Source organism: Drosophila tropicalis, unplaced genomic scaffold, assembly GCF_018151085.1.
Source record: "Drosophila tropicalis isolate 14030-0801.00 unplaced genomic scaffold, ASM1815108v1 contig_463, whole genome shotgun sequence".
In the NCBI taxonomy this organism is placed as follows: domain Eukaryota; kingdom Metazoa; phylum Arthropoda; class Insecta; order Diptera; family Drosophilidae; genus Drosophila; species Drosophila tropicalis.
Genome location: NW_027172929.1, coordinates 1,442,472 through 1,462,680, shown reverse-complemented (window position 1 = coordinate 1,462,680; position 20,209 = coordinate 1,442,472). Strand labels below are relative to the sequence as shown.

At 39.6% G+C, this 20,209-nt stretch overlaps 4 protein-coding genes across 5 annotated transcripts in view; 2 read left to right on the top strand and 2 right to left on the bottom strand.

The window, feature by feature from the left end:
• Positions 1 to 208: 208 nt before the first annotated feature.
• On the bottom strand, positions 209 to 1,167 carry HP4 (Heterochromatin protein 4). Its single transcript, XM_068287122.1, has 3 exons — positions 1,123 to 1,167; positions 662 to 1,028; positions 209 to 600 (listed from the first exon to the last, which is right to left on the bottom strand). Exons 1-3 carry the CDS (start codon positions 1,165 to 1,167, stop codon positions 587 to 589), a joined length of 426 nt encoding a protein of 141 aa, XP_068143223.1. The 3' UTR covers positions 209 to 586.
• On the top strand, positions 1,145 to 2,721 carry LOC137574458 (UBX domain-containing protein 1-B). Its single transcript, XM_068286780.1, has 2 exons — positions 1,145 to 1,496; positions 1,584 to 2,721. The coding sequence occupies exons 1-2, from the start codon at positions 1,447 to 1,449 to the stop codon at positions 2,545 to 2,547; spliced, it is 1,014 nt and encodes a 337-aa protein (XP_068142881.1). The 5' UTR covers positions 1,145 to 1,446; the 3' UTR covers positions 2,548 to 2,721.
• Positions 2,711 to 3,483, bottom strand: Pop4 (ribonuclease P/MRP subunit POP4). Its single transcript, XM_068286781.1, has one exon. The coding sequence runs from the start codon at positions 3,446 to 3,448 to the stop codon at positions 2,819 to 2,821; it is 630 nt and encodes a 209-aa protein (XP_068142882.1). The 5' UTR covers positions 3,449 to 3,483; the 3' UTR covers positions 2,711 to 2,818.
• Positions 3,484 to 3,903: 420 nt separating this feature from the next.
• The window catches only part of nmo (serine/threonine-protein kinase nemo), a 70,607-nt gene continuing 54,301 nt past the window's right edge, over positions 3,904 to 20,209 (top strand). Inside the window, exons 1-2 of one of the 2 annotated variants that reach the window (XR_011032014.1) lie at positions 3,904 to 4,877; positions 5,850 to 6,694. Coding sequence is in view for 1 of the 2 variants with exons in the window: in XM_068286885.1 (XP_068142986.1) it covers positions 6,069 to 6,694 (626 nt within the window). In the remaining variant the exon portion in view is untranslated. The remainder of the gene's footprint in view (positions 4,878 to 5,849; positions 6,695 to 20,209) is intronic. The other variant, XM_068286885.1, reaches the window with a different exon arrangement.

Here is a 20,209-nt window from a genome sequence, read left to right as displayed (position 1 = left end):
CGTTGGAAAGTAATAACAGGGGTAGAGCATTGTTCGTTTGGTTTTAAAAATCATTTAATCCAAAATTAACTTCTTTTTATGGCTAAGATTAAATATGAAGCTTTATTATACTTATTTTTAGGAGTTCAAATTAATATCCATACCCCGAATTTGAGCCCTTGCCATCCTTTTGAACTAGAAGTGCAGTAAAATAAAAATAATTTCAAAATATTGGAAAATGTTTTCTTGTATTTTGAAATGGGCGTCCTTAATTAAATAAAAAAATATTGAATCAACTAAAACGGCAATCGGCTAGAGTATTTCACATCTGATTAATGATGATGAACTGCTAGCCAACACTAGTTACCGTTATGGTATATTCGAAATGAAAGCATGCATATTTGTATGCATCCATATTCGACAATACAAATAATTGTTGCTTAAGGTTATGTATATCAGTTTGTAGACGACAATGCGATGGATGTGTGTATATTTGTGTTAGTTTATATATTTATATGTATTGCCCGTTAATGACAAGTTGTGGGCAAGTCTCTTTTCCCTCCTTTCTGCTTGTCCACAGATCCCTCCTCCTTCGCATTTGCTCAAGCTATTCCGTGTCAACTGAAATTAAACAATTATAATTAAGACTGTGTCAAAACAGTGTCATGTTGTCTCCACTGACTATACGCACTTCCTCTTTCCTCTTCGACTTCCGAGTTGATTATAGAAGCGGCTGGTGTCACAGAAATCTCACTGCGCTCCCTAAAAAAATATGCTGGCAGGCGACACACGCACACTTTAACATGCTTTGGCTTCAATTGTTTCGGGTGCATCTTTAATCGCTCTAGATTAACCCGACATTTGCGTACACGATTGGGATTCTCTTGCAACAAATGATCGACGTGCAAATCAAAGTACGGATGCCGGGAAATTCTAACAACCATTTTCTTCATTTTGTTTTGGACAGAACGCTGCGACACTGCCAAAAAATTGAAACAAAATAAATGCACAATGCGCCAGTGATGATGCCAGCTGTGAATGCAAAGACGCTATTTTGCTTAAGTGTTGGGTAACGCTTGAAGCGAACAAACTTGGTCGAATTAATTAGAGATGGTTGTTTGGTAAAAGTACGTACGTGCGTACATACGTTTTGGTCGGTTCTAGATGAAACTTCTTTGCAAAAAGCATCTACCGGTATAACCTCTCTCTGAGTAATATACAATTAATTGTCTAAGTCTTTTGAAATCAGCTTGCATTGAGATATATGTCAAAATAAATCATTTTAGAATTCATACCCAACTTTAAGTACAATTCATTCGCATCTCTCATCGAAAGAGTGTAGAACTATCAACACTGGTGCTGTGTTTCTGTGTGTCATTGTTACAACAAAAACGAAAAAGGCAAAAAGGGACTCAAGGTCTAAAACTTTTAATTTCTTTTTAAATTCAAAACGTCCGATTGAACAAAATGACTGATATCCAGACTTTGGTAGACATGGGTTTCCCTCAGGAGCGCGTGTAAGTATTTTCATGCCGTTTCTTGCTATTACCGGCTTTTGCATCATGATTTTCTCCTGCCATTTGCCATTTGCTCTCTTTATGTAGGGAATATGCCTTGAAGGTGACCAACCATAAGGGTGTTGAGCCGGCCATGGAATGGCTATTGGCTCATGTAGATGAGGAGATACCGGAAACAAAACGCGAGGAGGCAGGCGAAGGTGCAGCAACTGGAGGAGATGATCCTGGGAGCTCTAGCAGTGCTGGCGATGGAGGTGCTGGGGCTGGGACTTCAGCTGCTTCTGAGGGTGAATCTGTTGCCAAATCAGTGGTATGCGATGATTGTGGCAAAGTCCTTAAGGATCACACAGAAGTTGAATATCATGCAGCCAAAACTGGTCACAACAATTTCTCTGAGTCCACTGAGGAAAAAAAGGCTCTGACTGAAGAGGAGAAGAAGGCTCAATTAGCTATTATCGAGGAGAAGCTCAAACAAAAACGCATAGAGCGAGAGGAGCGCGAAAAAGCTGATGCCGTGGAACGTGAAAGGAATCGTATTCGTTCGGGCAAAGATATGACTGAGGCACGTCGTCGCATGGAAGAAATCGAAATGAAAAAGATTGTCGATCAACGTAAACGCGAGAAGGAAGAGGAGAAGGCAGCACGCGATCGTGTCAGGGCACAAATCGAGGCCGATAAGGCCGCTCGTAAGGCTCGCGAACAAAAGGATAGTTCCACTGTGCCCAATTCTTCGTCGGTTAGCTCCACTACACCGCCAGCGGCTGCTGCCGTTTCACCCACTGTGGTTAAATCTCCACCACGAGATTATACCGAGACCCGCATACAAGTTCGTCTTCATGATGGAATGACACTAACAGAAACTTTTAATGTCAAGGAGCAATTGTCGGCTGTTCGTGTCTTTATCCAAGTGTCAACTGGCATTGATTCTCCATTCGCTCTAATGACCACATTTCCGCGTAAAGTTTTCGCCGACGATGATTATGAGAAGCCACTAGAGGTCCTTGGCTTGGTTCCATCCGCTGTCATTACAATGACGAAGTCATCAGCTTAAACAAGACAATGAGAGCGTTAGAAGAGGCTGATTCATCATCTGAAGAAAAAAAAAATCTTTATACTAATGACATACAACATAATAATACATAATTATAAATAAATAAATATAAATATTTATTTAAAATAATATTCCCGTCAAAATAAACGTGAAAGAAAAAGAATGAAATGAAAATATGACATTTAATGTACAATTTTATATGCTTAAAATTAAAGAGTAATTCTAAATAATCCGAAATCGAACTCAATCTCAGTGCTCAGAAATTTGCTGACTACATAAATGGCTCAATGAATCCTTTTATTTTCTTAACACTACGCTCGGCTGGTCTAATATTCAAGTGTTTGCCAAATATGGTAAATTCCATGTTGCCCACGTGCATTCCAAAGACACATTCGCTCTTGGGCACAGTTCGCAGTCGATGATCAGGGCCCAGAAGTTTCAATACATTCTTTGTGTCCATTACACAAATGCCAGCGATGCCGACGAGTGTCTCACATTTCGATTGGATCACCTTTAGCTTGGCTCCATGAAAATCCATTTTGAGCAGCAGTTTACTGAATTCCTCATAGCGTGGCTCATGAATTTGCGGTACTTGATCGCCTTCCTTTAAATTTAGGTGCTCCCTTATATAGCCACGCCAGAGTTTGTGTAGCGGCAGGGCCTGTTCATAGCTCATCTGTCGTGTGGGCAGAGTATTCAGTCCAAGGCTGGCATACTCTCGGCGTGACAATGTTTGTGATTTGTGGGCCCGTCGCTTTTTGGAGTTTTGTTTCTTTGACTTAGTGCCATGCAGCATAGTTATGTGATCCGGGATGATATTGACATTGCAACGCTGGTGAGGAATAACCAAATCTGTAAGGTACTCCTGCAGTGGAGCCGTACCATGTTGCGGTTGCTCCATGGTCCCAAAACAAAAATGTAAACAGACGAATTCAAATATTGAGTTTATCAACACTGTTGGTAATTTTGAAATTGGTCACACTAAATTGTGTTTTTTTTTTATCGGGGTTCGATAATCGATATCTTATCGCCGATATGCGATAAGTGTTAGCATATGGTTGCTGGTGTTAGTAAGTGACGGATTCGAAAGGAGGGAAAACGGCTTATAAGGGGATTTTATTTGACTACTCGGCCCCTTCGGACTATTACTCGCACCCTTAGGACTATTACTCGCACCCTTAGGACTATTACTCTCACCCTTAGGACTATTACTCGCACCCTTAGGACTATTACTCGCACCCTTAGGATGGCGTGACACGAAATATCTGAAAGCAATACAAGTGAAATGTCTGTTGGGTAAGTCCGGTCTAAGCCACCACCAAAATGATTGCTGGATTGCTTAGACTAGAGTTGCCAACAGAGTTGCCAGAGTCGCCAATGTGAGCGGACGTGTTGCGGATTTTCTTGTTTTGGTTTTTCACGTGAGCGGATGTGTGTCGGTGGTTTTTGTTGAAATTTTTTTAGACGTGTACGGTGCAGCAGCGCAGTCCTCATGAAAAGTTTCGGTCCAAAAGACGCCGCGTGTGAGCACAAAATAAAACATAATCTACAACAAAGCAACAACTAAAAAGAAATGCCAATTGCTTGAGTGATGAATAAAATATATTAAAAATAATAAAAGGAAAATTCTCAAACAAAACACTAAGCCGAAAGAATTTGTTGCGAAAAGAAAAATCAAACAAAAAGTAATAATAAAAAGAGAAACGTGACCCAACCAAAGTAAAAAAAAAGAGGAATTTTTTTTTTGTGTGTTTGTCTGCCTTTGTGTGTAAAAGTGTGTGTTTTGTTGTTGCCTACCACTACTACTGCCGATTTTGCGGTTTATATGTATGTATATGTGTGTGTGTCGCGCTGCATTTTTGCTCTCTTTTTAAACACAACAGCAGCAACAACAACAACAACGAAAACAACAACAATAGCGACAAGAAAAATTTCGGTATTTTACAGTTAGAAGAGCAGATTTTTCGCTACTGCTTCCTGTGCTCCCCCAGCGTTTGCTTGTTCCTCATATATTTTACTTTGTTATCGCGCGTCTGGGTCCCGTTGTCCCGTCTCTTCCATACGCACCATCTCCACCGCCACCCTCTCTGCCGACGACGACGCTACCGCCACCACCACCACCACCGTGTGTCGTCACTCCTAACTCCCCCAAAAGCCTTAGTCCCAAACACACGCAGACATATACACACCCCCACAAATCCCCCCTTTGTCCCATCGTTTGTCAATGCGGAAGAGTTGCTGCCGCCGACGCTGTCGCCGCTGCTGCTGCTGCGCTGTTAATATTGCTGCCGCTGTCACTGCTAAAGCTACTGCTTCGCTGATTTTTTAAGGTAATTAAAATGTAATTAATTTTCAAGTTGCTTAATATTTTAGTTTGTTGGTGTGCTATTACTTATTTTCGGTTAGTTTAAAATCATCTCTCCTCCTCCCGTTAGCTTAGTGTGTGCTGATGAAAGATTTTTGAGCGCATTTTTTTGCAGCCGCGCGCAGCAGAGCAGCAGCAGAGCAGTAGCGCCGTTAGCCAATCCAGGGAAAATATTCTCACTCAGTAATTCGAAATTCACTCACGCATACATGCGCACTCAAAAAGACACAAACACACTCACGCATTTACGATAAATTGTTACAATCCAGACGGCGACGCCGCCCTGGGCAGAAAGAGAGAGAGAGCGAGCAAAAGAGTGAGAGAGATAGAAATGCTAGCGCAGCCCAAAAGGTTTTTTTTTTGTACCATTTTCACTGCAAGAATTGTTCAAAAATTATATTTACTTTATTTTGTCTTATTTTAAATGTTTTAACTACTAAAGTCACACCTTTTGCCCTCGTCTCTTTACCTTCGCTCTCTCTCTCTCTCTCTCTCTTGTTCTCTTCTTTGACGTATCCTTGATTCAGTAAGCAATCGTTTGGCTAACGGAACATAAAAGAATGAAAGATTTTTCGAATTATTTTTACCAGATTTATTTATTTTGCCACGCCCCCCCTGTTCAGTTTGAAAAATAATATTAATTACTTGCTGCCACATTTTAAGGTAATAATTCATTATATTGTGGAAACAAAAATGGCCAAAATGCTTGGTTTTTCTTCCCTTGCAGGCAGGGTATACTTAAGTCGGTGCAGAAACTTTACATATAGTTTTAGCTTTAGTTTTGTCCTTATCCATAGAGTCAAATTGATCACATAGAAAATGATTAGCGAATATTTTCTTTAGTGACATATGTACATATGTAAATTAAATAATTTTGTTATATACATATTATAATCATATTAATTATATATAACTATTCTGTATTTTTTAATTACAGTTAAAACTGCCGCCAACGTTGTCATTGCCATTGAAACACAAAGCAGAGGAGAAAACAACGAACAACAAAAAAAGGATAGAAAAATAAAGGAATTGCAGTAACATCAAAACGAAAATAGAAACCAAAGTAAACCAAAATCAACAACAACAACAACTAAACAACCAACAAAACAAACCAACCAACCAACCAACAAAAGCAATGGCCAACAATAATTATTGAATGGCGGCCATTAGTGGCCCCAAGCGGCATCCATTGAGCAATCAACACCATTTCTCCCACATCATCAAATCAAGCACCACAACAACCACCACCTCTACCACCACCACCAACACCACCAATACCAATACCAATTCAACCATTAACAATACAGTCAATAGCACAACAACCAACAGCAGCATCAATTCCAATAAAAGTAACAACAAATCGTCCTCAGCAGCAGTAACAACAACAGCCAATATACCAAAAATTCTAAAAAACCAAAACGAAACAACTACAACAACAACAGCAGCAACTCAACTTAATAATCAACAACAAAAGCAGAGATCAACATCATCCACATCAACAATATCCTCCACAATATTATCACAAAAATCGTTATCTGCATCAGGAGCAGGAGCGGGAGCAGCATCTGCAACAGCCTGCTGTCCAAATTATACCGCTGAAACGCCGCGTAGTTCATCAATGAGCGTTTCGATGTCGTTGGTACAGGGTGGTGCTGCCGGTGGTGCGCCACAGGGCGCTAGCGCAATATTAGCTGCAGCGGCTCCATATTATCAACCGCCAGCAGTACCCCAGGATGTACAACCGGATCGTCCCATAGGCTATGGTGCATTCGGTGTTGTCTGGTAAGTTCCCTCTACCTCTCTCTCTTTTTCCCTCCCTAATATTATATGGTGGTTCATCAACCTCGGCAAAAATCTCGATATGTAAAAGCTAAACTACAACTATTGCTACCCCTATAACCTAATCTTTTATATGTTATATGCCGATTCGGGGTGACTTTGCCCATCCCAGCCCCTCTATTCCTTTTCACGTTTACAAAATTAAATTAACATTTTTTCTTTTGTAAAACTAAAATGCTTTAGTGTTAGAGATTTGAACACATTTACATATGTTGATAGAAGCTCGGGTAAAGGGTAAATTTTCCTGTGACCAAAGCCAGATAATAAAATAAAATTGCATACATATCTCCTCCGAAGTAGAGAAGACTCACCAAGTTGCACTTTGAAATGAGATAAATGTAGAAAGAATTTTGCCAAAGCAAGCAAAAGGTTTCAAATGACAAATGCTTCTCTGTTTCTCATTGGTGTGAAATTTGGCAACATGGCCGCATTTTAGATTATTTGTTTTTGTTGTTTTCTTTTTTCTTGATTTCCTTCTCTCAATATACTACAAATTTCATTCACGTGTAAAACGGCATTTCCGGCTGCAATCAAACGCAAAGTGAAGTCCAAAAACCCTAGTAAAACGAGCCAAGACATGGTAGGTAGGAGAAGTAGAGAGAAGGGGGCAAGGTACGATAGGTAGGTAGGAGAGGGAATACCCAAAGAAGCCAGTGAAAAACTGGCACACGTTAAGTGACGACCAAAACGACGACGACTACGAGGTCTTTGGAGAAGTTGGAGCAGAAGAAGGCGGCGTTGGGTTTAGGCACAAGGAAGTACCCAAAGAACCCGATGAACACAAGTCGCCGAGGAAGAGAAGAGGGTGAGGTAGATAGGCCCTAAGCATGAGAAGCAAAACTCTAGTTCTGACTTAAAGTAGAAGCTCTATACTCCACCTTCCCCGACCCAAAAAAAAGAATAGAGTCGTTGACGTTTTGGATTGGCCTTTTTTTCTCAATCTCTCTCTCTCTCTCTCGTTCGTTCTTTTTTTCTACTGTTGTACTTTTTAAAGCAATCATCATCATCATCATTGCAGCAGCAGCAGCAGCGGTAGAAATATTAATATATAGACCTGGGCACCTGGGCCACACCGAAATGCAATCAAGCGTTAAATTTAAGTACCAAATGTCGAACTTGTTAGGTGCAGAGAGAGTGAGAAAATACCTAAGCCTAGGCTAGGTTTTGTTTATGGCGCAAAGGAAAAACAAAAAAACAAACCAGGAGGAGAGCAGGTGAAGGTTTTTACGAAAGGAAGTTTTGCCTGGTCCCCGATGGTGTTGGCATAGCTGAAGGGGCGTTATGGAAAAGGGGGTAACCAGGACCAAGCCTTTGTGTAAACGAATTCCCATTATATAATAAAAAAACTCCCCGAAAGTAGTCTATAGTTTTTGCAAAAGCTCTAAATATATTTTGTAATTTACTATAATTGTTAAAAATGCTCCCAACGAAAGTGTTTAATGCTAAAAATTTATATAATTTTAATTTCTTGTAATCATTAGCATTATACACACATATACATACATGTATGTATGTATTAGTTTCCTTCAATAGACACACAAAATGTTTCTTAAGATAATCTCTCCTCCTGCCTGCCTTTATACCCATATCTATATCCATCTACTCAATTCATTCTCATCGATGATTCCAAGAACCAAGAGCTGCGTCTTTACCTCCGCCTCATCCTCCTTATTCACCATTCCCATATCAACAACAAGAGCCAAAACATTAAAACCAATTAATCCTAGGCAAACTTCTACGAATTTTTCTCACTGCAATGCAACGGTCAACGAACAAACAAACACACACACACACACACGCTCTCTTACCATATCGGCCCAGAAAGAGTTAAGAATGGTCAAAAAAGACGAAAAATATATATATATATATGCATAGGTGTATATATATATGTATGTATGTATATATATATAGGTAGATATACCCAGACTCCTCCGCCGTCACCTTCGCTTCGTCTTTGACTCTTATTTTCGACTCAGGTTGCGCAGTCGCATAAGAAATATGCTTTAAAGCAAGGGTGGGCACGAAAATTTAACTTGGGAGCCAGAGCATCAGCAGCAGAGGCTGGGCAGAGAAAAAGGTCACTTTTGCGAGTCGACGAACACAAAAATTTGTGTGTCTCGAGATTTATGACGGGTCATAAACGACCTTTCTTGGGTCGAGCGAGCGATCGTCGTCGAACTTTTAGACAGAGGGACGGCCAAGTCCCGAATTTTACGGGGAGGGGGAAAAGGGTCGCGATCTCGAGCTCGCAACTTGTGGACAGAGGGACGGCCAAGTACCGAATTTTACGGGGAGGGGGAAAAGGGTCGCGATCTCGAGCTCGCAACTTTTAGACAGAGGGACGGCCAAGTCCCGAATTTTACGGGGAGGGGGAAAAGGGACGCGATCTCGAGCTCGCAACTTGTTGGCAAAGGGAGTGAGGGACAAGTAAAAAATAAGGGTTGTTATTGATGAGTGCTCGAGATCGCGACCCTTTTCCCCCTCCCCGTAAAATTCGGGACTTGGCCGTCCCTCTGTCTAAAAGTTGCGAGCTCGAGATCGCGACCCTTTTCCCCCTCCCCGTAAAATTCGGTACTTGGCCGTCCCTCTGTCTAAAAGTTCGACGACGATCGCTCGCTCGACCCAAGAAAGGTCGTTTATGACCCGTCATAAAACTCGAGACACACAAATTTTTGTGTGCGTCGAGACCAAAAAATGACCTTTTTCTCTGCCCAGCCTCTGCCGGTAAAGAGCCACGGGAGCCAAAAGAGCCACTACGTGCCCACCCTTGCTTTAAAGAAAAGAAACCAAAATAAATAAAGAGAAAAACCGAATCGTCTTGGGTTTACTTTAAACTACCTGCAACTGGTTTTTAGAAGCAGGCAAAAGGCTTCGACTGACTACGATGATGACGACCAAGACCAAGAAGAAGACGTCGGCAAACTACGTAGACGACGTTTTTGTTATTTTTTGGTTGGTTGGTTGTAAAAACCTTTTTGCTGCCTTCTGCCTTTTGCCTGCATATATAAAACTTGCTTCCTGCACGACTTCATGTGGTCGGTTGGTCGGTCGGTCGGTTGGCCTGGGCATTGGACAGTAGTAGTAGTAGTCTCTTACTCCTTCAGCATCTTCATCCTCTCAACCGTTCATGGTGCTGGTGCTGGTGCTAGTGCTGGTGGTGGTGGCTGATGGTGCCTTTTGCAAGGTGTCGTCGTTGTCGTTTTAGACCTGGACTTTATCTTACGGCGCGTTGCCTGCCTGCCTAGGTTCACTCATTGAGTGACTTTGACTCTGAGTCTCTGGACTTTTCTCGCCCTCTCTATCGGTCTCTCCCCCTCACTGTCTCTCTCTCTCTCTGTTGTTGATTTTAAACACAGGACAACATGAAATGCGTTTTGCGATTTGGAAGCCAAGTATATGGAATTTATTGACCATTTCGAAAGACTTTGTAGTAAAATTCTATAATGTCATAAATTTGAATACCTTTATTGATCAATATTGTTTATGGGCAACAACATATCCTGAGCAGGACATCAAAGACTTTAAATTCGAGTAGTTTAAGGATATACTGTTAAAATTTCTTAACTTTGTTGTCTAGTGTTGTATTTCGGCTTTTGTTTGTTTTTCTATTGCTTGGAGATGGCATGGCATCGGGCACATCCTTTTGCGCCCATTGCGCCTGTTATTATCTCAAAAGTCCAATGGCCTCATCTGCTTCTTCTATTCCATTTTCATCTTGTCGTTGTTGTCGTTGTCGTGTCCCGCATTTTGGACTGATGTTTAATCGTTACGGTGTATATTCATTTTCGTTGACGCTTCCAAATTTTCACCACCGAAAATCAAATGTGCAAAAGTGCATTGGTTGTTGTTGTTGTTGTTGCTTTCTCTTACTGATTTTCGGTCTTCCCTTTTCATATGATGTGGAAAAACCAAAACCAAACCTACCATCCAGCCAGTCATCCATCCATCTATCCATCCACTATTTTTATTTTGTCGCAGACGAACAGCTGCTGATGCTGCTCCTGTTGTTGGTCTCTCTCTCTCTTCTTCTGTCTGTGCCTCTATAGAAGTTGATGAGGTTTGCTGATGCTGCTGTCCCTTAGTTCTCCTGGTGGTTGGTTCTCGCTGGTTGAACAACCTTCGCCTGTTTTTAGATATTTTGTCTGCCCCGGCACACTCACACTTGCACACACACACACACACACATACACATGGCCAGCCGCTTACAGGATATGCTTCTCAATTGTGAGTCCCGCATATGTTTTTGTTTCGTCGTCCATCGCCCCTTTTTCGCTTCGTGTTTGGATTGAAGTGGCTCTAGGGGTAGAGAGGTAGGAAGGGTGTAGGCAAAATGGTCTACGATGGCCTCTCTACACAATTTTTGCTGCATCCCTCTTTTAGGTCTCCGTCGCTCTCTCTCTCTCTCTCTTTCCTTCTGTCTCCCATGAACTGTGTGTTGACTGCAACAACGATAAAGTTTTTCCTGCGATGCGTTTGCTCGTTTTTCCTGCTTCACTTTTTGGTAAAAATATTTTCATGTCTTAGGGTACATGTGTGTGTGTGTGTGTGTGTTTGACTTTGAAAGTGTTGAATAATTATCCCGTTTTTCAGTTAGCCCAGAATTCAGGTCCCTAAATTTCCTAGAAAATATTCCCGGAGTATGAGTAAATGAACAAATGTGCAAAGAAAATTGGATTATAAATTTTCCCAGACAATTTTTTTTGTTGTTGGTTTCCTTCATTTGATTTCTTTTGTCCATTTTTTGAGCTTTAGATTAATTGATTAAACGGAAAACTATTGAAGTTTCATTACTAAATTTATCACATTAATAATAAAAGAACTTGTTAAACAAAATGTTTTTCAAGAAATTAATATTTATTGCCTTTAGCTTTGCCTTAAAGTTTTGGATCAGTGAGATTTACTTTAAAAAAAGTTGATCTTTTTGTATTAATTTTAATATATGTACATAATTTGAAGTTCTCTATGATGGCGCCTCATTATATATTTTCCATTGCATTTGTGATATCCTTTAATATTTTGTAATTTAATATATATAAGCAAGAGTCCTTTTACCAATTAGTCTCTACTTGTTTTGCCCAAAAGCGTTTTATACAATATTTGACAGGATTCAGGATTGTCATAATTTTTCTTTGCTTTTGAAAATCTCATATTTAGCACAATGGTAGAGAGCGAGAGAGAGAAAGAGAGAAAATGGAAAAAATGGTTTATATTTTTCCACCCATTTTTGTTGCTTTCTTTATTTCATTCTTATTGTTGTTGTTGTTGTTGTTGTTGTTGTTGTTGTTGCCGTTGTTGTTTTGAAGCCCCTGGCACGACGGCACAAGGCACTCAGCCGCAACGAGAAAATCGTGCGAGCGTTTAAAGCACAGCGAGCAAAAGGTTTTCAAGCAGCAGCCACAGAAGCAGAAGCAAGTCAAAACCCATTGTCTGCTATTTATGCTAAATGATGAGGGGGTCAGAAGCAAAAAAAAATATATATTTTCATCTAACTTACAACTGTAAAAACGTCTGCCAAATGTAAATGACATGAAGAATTAAAACTAGGAAAGTCATTTTAATGGCTGCCCCCCCCCTCCCGTCTCAAGCCCCAATGTGACGGCTCAATCTTCTTTGTGTTTGAGATTAATTGGCATTAAATCAATACAAAAACACAGCACATTAGGCACTTTGCCCAATAAAAACATCTATTATGAATTGAGATTCTAGAGGCCATCTGACACCTGACAATTTGACAAGGAGATGCAGCTAAGCCTAGGGAGAAACAGAATGAATCCTAAGAGAATTTTCGTATATCGAAACTAGAAGTTATTGTTAATATTTGTAGCTTCACAACATTTGGAGTACTAGTATTCCGAATTTTACTTTAACTGGTTGGGAATTATAACTTGCAACACAATTTATAAGAATATTTGCAATAACTTTGGCATAAGCCTATTGAGCTTAGATAGTTTTGTAATTGTAATCAATTTTAAGGCCCTCACTTGGATCGAAACGATTATTATATTCTTTAAGAAAAGAAGTAACACAGAGTGAGAGAGAGAGAAAGAAAGAGACAGAAACGTAGTTTGACGCAAAACTTAATTAGTTTCTCCTACTCCCTTTCAATATACCTACATACATACATACACATGGACACACCCAGTATGCATGAGAGTTACTTCTAGATGGGTTGGTTTTGGTATTTTTGTTTTTCCTCTTTGCCTTTTTTTTTTTGGTTTTTTGTTTTTTCCTTCTTTTCCTCACCCATAGTGGCTTCATTAGGTTTGGGTTCAAGTAGTTGACCGCCGCTTCGAGCCATGTCCAAGTTGTCTATTTCAGAGTTTTTCCAATGTACTTTACGAGCCAGAGTCAGAGCACTACGCTGCGCTTAGCTGAGCTGAGCTGAGCGGCAGCAGCGGGGTTGGTACACACACACACACACACACATACTCACGATGATTTATTTGGCACACACAGAGTGTGTGTGAGGGAGACATAGACATAGACCATAGCAAAGTGACTCTAGAGGGGAGAACGCATGGTGCTACCTGCGCTGCGCTGCGTTGCGTTGCGTTGCGCTAGAGTAAAATGCATTTTACTTTTGGGTTCGTTGTAGGTCTTGAAGCTTTGGCACTTTGTTGACTATTATTTTTCATTTTAAACGCACACACAACGAAGAAGTGCACTATGGGACGGGGAGACAGAGAGAGGGCAAAGAAAAAGATGTAGGGAAACAAATTTCCAAGTGAAAATTATTTCCTCATACACACACACACACACCGAATAGAAATAGAGAGGGAGAGAGAGATACGAAATAAACCTCAAAGATACATTTTCGCTTCAGTTGAACCGTAGCAACGCAATTCAAGTGAACTAAGCTAGGCTATAGTAGAAATATAGTGTACACAGATACATATATACATACCTATATATGTACATACATATGTATATATAGATATCATGTGAGGGCGAAATGAAGCTGTGTTTCATGTAGTTCTCTCTTCCTCTTACTCTCTCTGTGTGTGTGTGTGTGTGTGCGTAAATTGTAGTCGAGGAAAATTGCGTGCGTAAATTCTTTGCACACAAAGTGTTTTTTTTTTTTTTTGGCCAAGGATAAGAAGGGCAAAAGCAAAATGGAAGAAGGTGCTGGTGAAGGAGCAGCAGCATTTGGAAATGATATTACTTTCTTTTTGTTCTGTTTCTACTGCTCTACTACCTAAGACACATTTACACACACATGCATATAGTTTGTATGTATGTATAAGGCATACATTGTTGCCAAATTTCATGGCACAAAGCAAAATGTCCCACTGTGCCGTTTTGCCAAATTAATTTGTTACAAAATATACTATATCCATCATTTAGTGAAATTTATATACATATTGGGCACAGATTTATAGGGAAACTTTCTTTGAGGCCAGTCAACAGTGGGACGAACAAATGAAATCCTCTAAATTTGAGGTAAAATAAAGCTACAAATGAAACAACAATTCAATTTAAGTATCTGTTAATCGACCTCTATTGATTTGTGATTGTTAGCAAGTCTAATTTCATGTCTAAAAAGCTAAAAAAAAACTTTTGAATCTAAAATCTCCGCAACTTGATGGCCCCTTAAGTAAAAGTTTTTAGCAATTATCGTTATCTAACGGATAATATTTGAAATCTTAGCCATGTCCTTCTTAATTTTACACTATGACAACATTTTCGGCGATATCCTTAACGTGTTAAGGCATTACAACTAAAGGGAAACCAAAAATACATAAAGTTTTAGGCACATGTCGAACCAACTCCTATTTCAAACTGCCTTTGAAAAGTATCCTTATTGGAGTTGAAGTGGCGCCTCGACTGAACACTAACTACAATTGAACTTTAACCATTTAGCGCTTTTAACATATCTTTCTAACCTCAATAAAACGAATACAACAAACAAAAAAAACAACACCACATCGTTTAAGCGTTTCTATTTGCCGTCGCCGCATAGTCGCCGACAAGGCATTAAAATTCCCCTACTTTAATTCCTGAAGAAAAAATAAAACGATAGTTTGCAGCATTGCATTTTCCACACAGAATCATCATCATCATCCGCATCATCATCATCATCATCATTGGTGTTTGTCCACTAAACGCTTTTGACATTTCAATTAAAAATCCAACAGAAAGTCAGTCTAGTGCCCGTCTCGGTAATTGCTGCCAACTCTCGACCATATGACCATGCATTCACTAGTTGTGCCTGTTCCCGGTGTGTGCTGTGTGGTGTGTCGTGTGTCCATTCTTAAATATTTGCACAAAATGAATGCAATTTGAACTTCAATTTTTAATTAGACCTTAACTGAACTGTGTAAGATCGTTTGGCCGCCAAAAGAACTAACTAACTAACTTGACCGACCTGGCGACACACCCAACAAGATGATTACGAAGACGACCGCTGATAATGATGAAGATAATGATGAGGTAGTTCACCTCCATTCAATGGCCATGACATGGGCTGCACACATTTTGTTTTATTGCGTTTTATCGTAGCCGTTTTCTTTAATGTTTTCATGTATACATACATATATACATTTTGAGTCAGCTTCCATTGTCATCTGTCATTATTGATGTATGATCTTGATTTCCACATTATACAAAGGATGGATATACATATGTATGTATGTATGTATACGCATTGTTGCCACAAGGAGGAACTGAGTGAAATATGTAAATGCTTTACATTTTCTCTCGATACCTTTGTTTCAGCGCTCAGCTCATTAATTTAAACGTAAAAGAAACCCTGTGAATTGAACTCATTGAACTTATCCTGAAAACTAAAGCAGAGCAAAAAAAAAAAAGAAAAACAAACCAAAGAAAACAGAGCAAAAAGGAGAGCAGGTGCAGGAAAAGGAATGATCTCAAATTACTGCAGAGAGAGAGAGAGAGAACGGATCAATGGCATAACAGGATACACCGTTCAAGTACCTGCCCTAGTCCTTATTATGTACACAAGTGTGTCCTTTGAGGATCCTTTAAGCTGTCTCTTTTGATTTTGCAGCTGCCTTTTTGTTATGTTATATATTGATTCTCATCTCTTCTGGTTTTGCAAAACCAAAACCAAAAACGAAAACGAAAAATACCTGGCAGATGGTCAAGATAATATCTGATGATCATGTTGATGATGCTTTGGTACATTGACCTGATCAACGAAACGATCAGAACCAAAAAGGACAAAGTACAAATAGCAAGGAATACAGATCGTTTAGATTTCCATGTGGAACATTTTAGAATCTCTTCTTCTGGTTTTCTCTCTCTTTCTTTTCATTTCTTTGTGCTAATCACTATCGTTTATTGCATAACCGAAACGACCATCAAAAATATTGCTCAAGGGGTGGGGAGGAGGAGGCAAAAAAGGAACGCAACATTGTTGTTGTTGTTGGTGGTGGTGGTGGCACGCATGCCCAGAACAACTTGCTGCTACAACACACACACACACACACACACACACACACACACATGTCGAGTACGTCTGGGCAAACGTTCATTGCACCCAAAAAAAAAAAAAAAAAAAAAAAAAACCGAAAAAAAAGAAGAATGAAATTTTTCGTTCATTATTATTGTTGTTGTTCTCTTACGTCTTCGTCTTTGGTTTCTGCTTCGTCTTCTTCAAGAAAGAACCGGATGGTTGTGGTGCCCCATCCAAAATAAAAACAACATAAGGTCCAGGCGGTTTCTCTGGACACGGGCGTTTCTCGTTCGTTTGTCGTCATCGTCTTCGTTGTTTCTCCACGTTTCTTCTTGTTTCTCCGGTCTCCGTCTCCTCAATCCTCAATCCTCGTTCTTACGTTGTGGGGCAAGTTGCTTGTCTTGTGCCTTGCGGGAGCTCTCCAACCTATCCCAAGTTGAGTTTTGACACGCATCAAGCCAATGCTTGGACTTGCATAAGGCTCATCCTCATCCCTATCCTCTGTCCTCTCTCTCTTTCTCTCCTTCTCTCTCTCCTTGAGGCAAAAGCGCAGTTTAAATATTTTTAATTGAACTTTGCCAACCAGCAGATGAACCAACCAACCAGCCAGCCAGCCAACTTGTTGGCCCAAACCACAAAGAACACCAAGGTGCTGATATATGAAAGGTTGTGGTGGTGATGGTGGTGGTGGTAAGGGATTGATGGTGGCGGGGCAAGCTGCTTGCGGTTATTGATTAGATAGATATCAGGACGCAAACTACAGTTAGCATATAATTTGCCTTGTTAGATGACTCACAGCAGACATAGACAAAGAGACCAAGAGGGTCGAGCTAATTAAGAGGAATTTCTTTTTCCCTCTGGCTCTGTATCGCTTAATAAATATTAGGGTTGGCAAATGATTATAGGCTATGGCTTATGTACCTACGATTCATGTAGGAAATAGAAACACACACATGGACACAAACCATCTTGAAGTAGAAGATGCCAATATTTAAGCGTTGTTTGCTCATTTGTTTATCCTCTATAATTGGTCGGAATAACAAGTACAAGCTACATTTATGAAGGTTATTTGAGAAGACAAAACTAGTTGGGAATTACAACTAAATGATCTTAATTTTTGTTGTGCCTACAAAGAAATTGATCTCTTTAAAGCCAATATCGAAATCTATGCCGATAATAATTGAAAAACCATATTGTATTTAATTGTAATTCACTTTTAACCTAAGAATTAATAATTAACTAATTAAATGAAACTGTAACTAATGTATTTTCTTTCTTTCTTTCTACTTTTTAGGTAAGTTTCATATGAATTTCATTTAAATCCTAAAATGTTTGCCATGTAAGTTAAAAAAAGAAATTATGCTAGGCTTAATGGTTAATTGATATCTTTCGCTTTAACCGCCCACTGTGAAAGAGAGAGAGAGAGTAGAGAGAGAGAGAGATCTAGCTCTTCTCCTTACCCCTTGTAACGTGTTCGTCACTGACATTGGACATGGTCATAAAACTCATTCAACGACAGCAAGAAAATGCATTAAATTTATATGTGTGTTCTTTTCTTTTTGAAAAGCAAACATAAAATTAAAGTTTCATCAAAACGAAAACCAAAACCAAGACAAAGATGATGAAATGAAAAACAAAATACGACGATGTAAATGGAAATTGGAATTTGAATCTGCTTCTTCTAGAAGTAGAAGTGTCGACAATGTTAAAGTGCTGCGATGAGATCAGATGAGATGAGATGAGATGCATTGGTAGTTTCAAGGGTCAAATTTCACATATGTGTGTAAAGTGAGGGAGGATTAGGAGAAGTGGCAGGAGGAAGTGCCCTGTTTCTGCTGCTGCTGCTGCTGCTACTGCCTTAGTAATGCTTATGGAATGCATGTAGAGCAGTAAAACTAGCGCGGACAATGAGAGTCATAGAGAGAGCGAGACAGAGTACGAAAAAAACCAACAAAAAAGAAATCAATAAAGAAAGTAATTTGAAACGTGGACAACAACGTTGGACTTGGACGACTATGTCGACTATGCAGGACAAGCTTGTCCCTCCTAATCCTCTGCTTGTCTCTTCTCTTCTCTTCTCTCCTCTGCTCTCTCTTTGGGCATGGCCTGTGTGGGTGTGGGTCAGTTTGGGGCCAAAAGGCAATTTATCTAATGGTAATATTGTATGGTTATAAAACAATATTGGCAAAAGGCGAGGCACACACACACACACACACACATACACACACAGAGTGTGTGTAACAGAGAGAGAGAGTGGGCGGGTCAAGAATTTTAGTCACTTGGTCAGTTTTCTTTAATTAAAATGCCAAAAATTTACAGCTAACGAACAAAAATTCTGAAATGGCAGCTCATTACCAAGAAACCATAATACCAAAAAAAAGAAAAAAAAAAACATTAAAAGGGGATTGTAAAAAAAAAGGTGGAAATATTAGTAAAGACTATGAACATGAAAGTTTTGGCTTACGAAAATGTTTCTCATTTGCATCTTAGTTTGGTTTCTCTTGAAGGATATTTTTTACTATATCCTTTTTTGTTCATAACATTTAACTAAAGATTAGAGATGAAAAATTGATTAAGCATTGTTGAGGCCCGGAAACAGAGGCAGAAAACAAAAAAAAACAAAACAAAACTTCAATGAGAAAACTTGTTTACTTGTGTGCTGTTGTTGTTGTTGTTATTTGCTTTTGATTTCCTCATGATATTTGCTAAATTTAAATTGCTTCACGACATTGATTTGTCATCGCTTTCTCGGTAAGAGCCAGAGAGTGTGTGTGTGTGTGTGTGTTTTTTTTTCCTGGTGCTGGTTGCTGGATGTTGGCCGTGCCGGTTGCCTCTCATCATCAAATCAAACGAAACGTAATCCCAAGGCGACTTTTGAGTCATTTCATTTGCTGACTGCTGCTGCTTTTGACTTCTTTTTTTTGTTTTCTGTTTGCAGTTGTTGTTTATTTTCCTCCTCTTCTTCTTCTTCTTCTTGGCTCTCTTTCTCTCTCTCTACTATGACTTCTTTGACTTTTCGACTTTGTCTCGGTTTTTACAGTTTCCGTTAATGTTCTTTTTGGTATTTATCCAGCTGTTAATTGTGAGCTGATGTTGATGCCTCTACCAACCCCAGCCCCTGCCCCCCAATCTCTTTGCCGTTGCCAGTCAGCCCGGGGAACAGTTCCCCTCCATCAGCAAACTGCGCCGCATCTCATGAGTTTACTTTTGGGGGCACTTTTTAACTATTTTTATATCTTTGTGAGGGGTCGCTTTCAGTTGCTCCCTCTCCTCCTCTCTCTCTCGATCTTTCTTTTTCTCTCTAGTGTGTTTGTGTGGTTTTCCAGCAGCAGGCAAAGTTTGACGACCTTCATGGAAAACCGACTGTGTCCCCTCTTTTTCTTTATATGGTTCGCCCTTTTCTGATTTTATATGAACATATGTATATAGAGTCTTTAAATTTACAAATACCCTGCAACTTCCTTTGCTAATTTCGAGGCATTCATCCATCGGATGGCAAGGGAAGAGGATCCAAATGGGGGGAGGGGCTAACCTAGTGCAGAGGGTATTAGAATCGATTTTGTAATTTAAATTTCATTTCTCAATTGAAAATTGTGTTATTAATTTGACAAAACCCATACACACACACACACACACACACACACACACACACACAGACAGACATGCACACAAAGAAAAGATACATTTTATCCGGTATTTGTTGATCCTCCTCCTCCTTCTTCTTCTACTCACTCTTTCATCTTCATTTCTCTACCCTCAATCCCCTTTTTGTGTTACAATGCACAATAAGAAATGGGAAAACATGGAAACAACAAAAGCAATAATCCCCTTTTCTCTCTTTCTCTCTTTGTGTTGCCATATTATTACTTTTTACCTCGTGGCAACCTGCTGAGAATTTCAAATATTTTTTTGTTTTGTTTTTGTTTTTTTTTTTTTTTGCAACAGCAATTTTCTCATACTTTTTATTTTCTGTTTCGTTCTTTTCCTTTCTTATTCCTTTCCCTGCTGTAATGTTATTCCTGGAAAGGAATTTGTCATGGTTT